Below are 2881 nucleotides of genomic sequence, written 5' to 3'. Positions count from 1 at the left end.
ACTTTTTGCAGTTTTTTTTTTCCTGTGGAGTATGAGCAGAGGTTGAAGATGATGGAAAACATGGATGGTGTACTGAGATAGTTGAGAAGGGGAGTGGATGTCGGGGGCAGGAGACGGAGACATCACGCTTTGATTTGGTTTTGACGGTGAGTTTTCCGGCACCGGCATAGGAGACGGAGAGGAGAGAGAATTGAACTAAACCATAAATTAACAAAACTCAAACTTAATATTTTCCTAATTATTTTTGGAAATTATTTATTGATTTTCACAAAAATAAATAACTTGATTTTTCATATTTCTCAAAAATCAATTAAATAATTTTTTGGATAAAAAAAATAAAGATAAAATAAAATCAATTTATGTGGTCCATATTAATTCTATTACCATGATCATATTTATTATGACTATCTTAGAATTTTCATTTTTTTGATGCTGGTAAATTGCAAGCGAGTTGATATTTACAGTCATTGGAGTTGTTCTTTGATTGTATCAACACATGACACACTGTTTTTTATTATTTAATCCAAGTGATGGTCTATTCGACACCGATCTGGCATAAAAGTTCCATGATGTGAGCCTTTCTGGATCATTAAAGTTATTAAATACAGATCTGAGAATTCTGGTGATTGTTCATCTGAATTTAAATCATGGAGAATACTAATGGTATACATGTTATATCTGGAAGTTGAATTATATTGTGTTAATCATATTTGAGTAACTAAATTGTTTGATTTTACTCTCCTTTGATCAGTAGTTGAAGCCAATGATGGAACCAACTCTTTAGCTTCTGCATCTGCAGGTCAACCACAAGGTAATCACACAACTCCACAATCTGCATATATACTGAGATGTCTGAGTTATTGCCCTTGCCCCCCTTTGTTAGTAATTAGTCGTCACATTGTCCCAAACGGTTTTAGATACGAGTCTTATAAACTTATACAAGATGGTTCAATGGTTATGTAGTAGTTAGTATGTAGTGTATTTTTCTTGTCTATACGAAAAAGGTCAAAAGCAATGTCTAGAACTGGTAACTGGAAAAGGCGAATTCATAACATGAAAGTGGGTCAATTTAACATAAAAGGTAGTGAATTGGAAACTCGAATACAATCCAGCTTATGATTATGAGTTATGTATGGTAAAAAGTTGAATTTTAAAATTGATTTGATGTCTTATGTATAATTTGTTCTAAAACAGATTTACAGGATAGGGATGAGATATTGTTGAAAAAAGCAATAGAAGAAGCATACAAGGGTGTTGAATGTGGACATGGGGGTCCTTTTGGTGCTGTTGTTGTTTGTAACGACCAAGTAGTTGTAAGCTGTCACAATCTGGTGCGGTTGAACAAAGACCCAACTGCACACGCAGAGGTCACTGCCATAAGAGAGGTAAGATAGATCACTAGCTGTTTGCAGTTTGCAGTTTGTAGTTTGCATTTAACTATAACAACCCATGATCATGTAATTATACTTTGATTATTTCAGGCAAGTACTAACCTTGATCGGATTGATCTGTCGGATTGCGAAATGTATGCATCTTGTGAACCATGTGCAATGTGCTTTGGCGCTATACAGCTTTCTGGAATTAAGGTTTGTTTCAGGACAAATTTAACATAATCTTTTCAGAAATTCATCTATTAATTATTCGACACTTTGTATTTATATTTTATAATTCCACACTTTCAGAGGTTAATGTATGGAGCTAGAGCTGAAGCAGCCTTAGCAATGGGTTATAATTCCATCATTTCTGATGCATTGAGGGGAACTGGAGCTTTTCAAACGACTGGTCTCGAGATCAAACAAGCTCACGGCCATCTTGCTATCATTGCCGAGCAAGTTTTTGAGAAGTTTCCTAAATCAACTGCTTAATAAAGTTTCAGTCAATCTTTGGATAATTGTCCTATGAAAAACAACTTCATTTGTCTCGTATTGGAGAATGTGAGAAATATAGTTTGGCTAAATTCAGGAACCAACGTTATCTATGGTTATATTAATACAGTCGAAAATGATAAAGGTGGCAACATGCGACCTTTAAGTCGTGTCACAATGATGACATGCATGCTTATGTGTCATGATATAAATTGGAAATTAAAATATTTAACTTATATTATCTATTATACACGTTATAAAAAAAAGGTAGGAAAATCTTAATATTCTAATTGGTTTCTTTTTTTCATATCGACTACCTTATTTACATATTTTCATAGTAGAAATATTACATTGATAGTAAAAATATTATGATGACGCGTAGCTTACGTGGTGCCTATATGTACCAATTAAACTGCGACACGTAAGATTGCGACAACTTAATGTTGTCCCAACTTGCGACCTTTATCATCGTCATAAAACAGTAAGCACAGTCCACCACGGAATCATTTGTAATACTATACTTCCTCCGATTTTTAATACTTGTAACGTTTGTGATTTCTAAACTATTCACAGATTATACTTTGACCCTTATTGATGATTTTTATACGTAAAATAAAACATAGTCATGTACGATCTTGTTAGATTCGTCTTAATGTGTATTTTCAAAATATTAACTTTTTATAATTTTTGCTTAAAGAGAATTAAAGATACTAATGATCAACGTTGTGCATTGACATGCGTGAAAGTGATAAACGTTGCGAGTAAAAATGATCGGAGGAAGTCTGAGTAGAACAGAATTGTAGAGGATCTCGGATCGAATCCCGTGGGGAGAAATTTTCTAAAATACGACAGTGAAATAGATATTGTGGTCCTTGTGTAGTAATAATCAAACGTGACAGTCAAAGTTGTACCGCAGCAAATAAAGGAACAAGAGTGTACCTGTTTATCTCGATATCAGATTGATACTTTCAGTCGTCATGATTTTACACTTCAATCGTACCGTTCGTGTTACTGCT

General features: G+C 33.9%; 1 protein-coding gene across 2 annotated transcripts; it reads left to right on the top strand.

Moving 5' to 3' along the window:
* The first annotated feature begins 431 nt into the window (after positions 1 to 431).
* LOC110787946 (guanosine deaminase) lies at positions 432 to 1969 on the top strand. 2 transcript variants are annotated; one of them, XM_021992593.2, is made up of 5 exons: positions 432 to 663; positions 755 to 811; positions 1195 to 1385; positions 1482 to 1586; positions 1683 to 1969. In XM_021992593.2, exons 1-5 carry the CDS (start codon positions 648 to 650, stop codon positions 1863 to 1865), a joined length of 552 nt encoding a protein of 183 aa, XP_021848285.2. In that variant the 5' UTR covers positions 432 to 647; the 3' UTR covers positions 1866 to 1969. The 2 variants fall into 2 exon arrangements, with proteins under 2 accessions (XP_021848285.2, XP_021848277.2); XM_021992585.2 differs by having other exon boundaries at positions 433 to 663; positions 752 to 811.
* The last annotated feature ends 912 nt before the right edge of the window (positions 1970 to 2881 follow it).

This window comes from Spinacia oleracea, chromosome 4, assembly GCF_020520425.1.
Source record: "Spinacia oleracea cultivar Varoflay chromosome 4, BTI_SOV_V1, whole genome shotgun sequence".
NCBI lineage: Eukaryota > Viridiplantae > Streptophyta > Magnoliopsida > Caryophyllales > Amaranthaceae > Spinacia > Spinacia oleracea.
Note: the sequence above shows the minus strand (reverse complement) of the source record. Positions and strands in the feature narration are given on the sequence as shown.

What these genes read in the sequence shown, in the direction of transcription:
- LOC110787946 (XM_021992585.2), top strand. An exon ending in ATCTGCAGGTCAACCACAAG is followed by an intron (nt 812 to 1,194) that starts GTAATCACACAA and finishes GTTCTAAAACAG; the next exon opens with ATTTACAGGATAGGGATGAG. An exon ending in TACAGCTTTCTGGAATTAAG is followed by an intron (nt 1,587 to 1,682) that starts GTTTGTTTCAGG and finishes CCACACTTTCAG; the next exon opens with AGGTTAATGTATGGAGCTAG.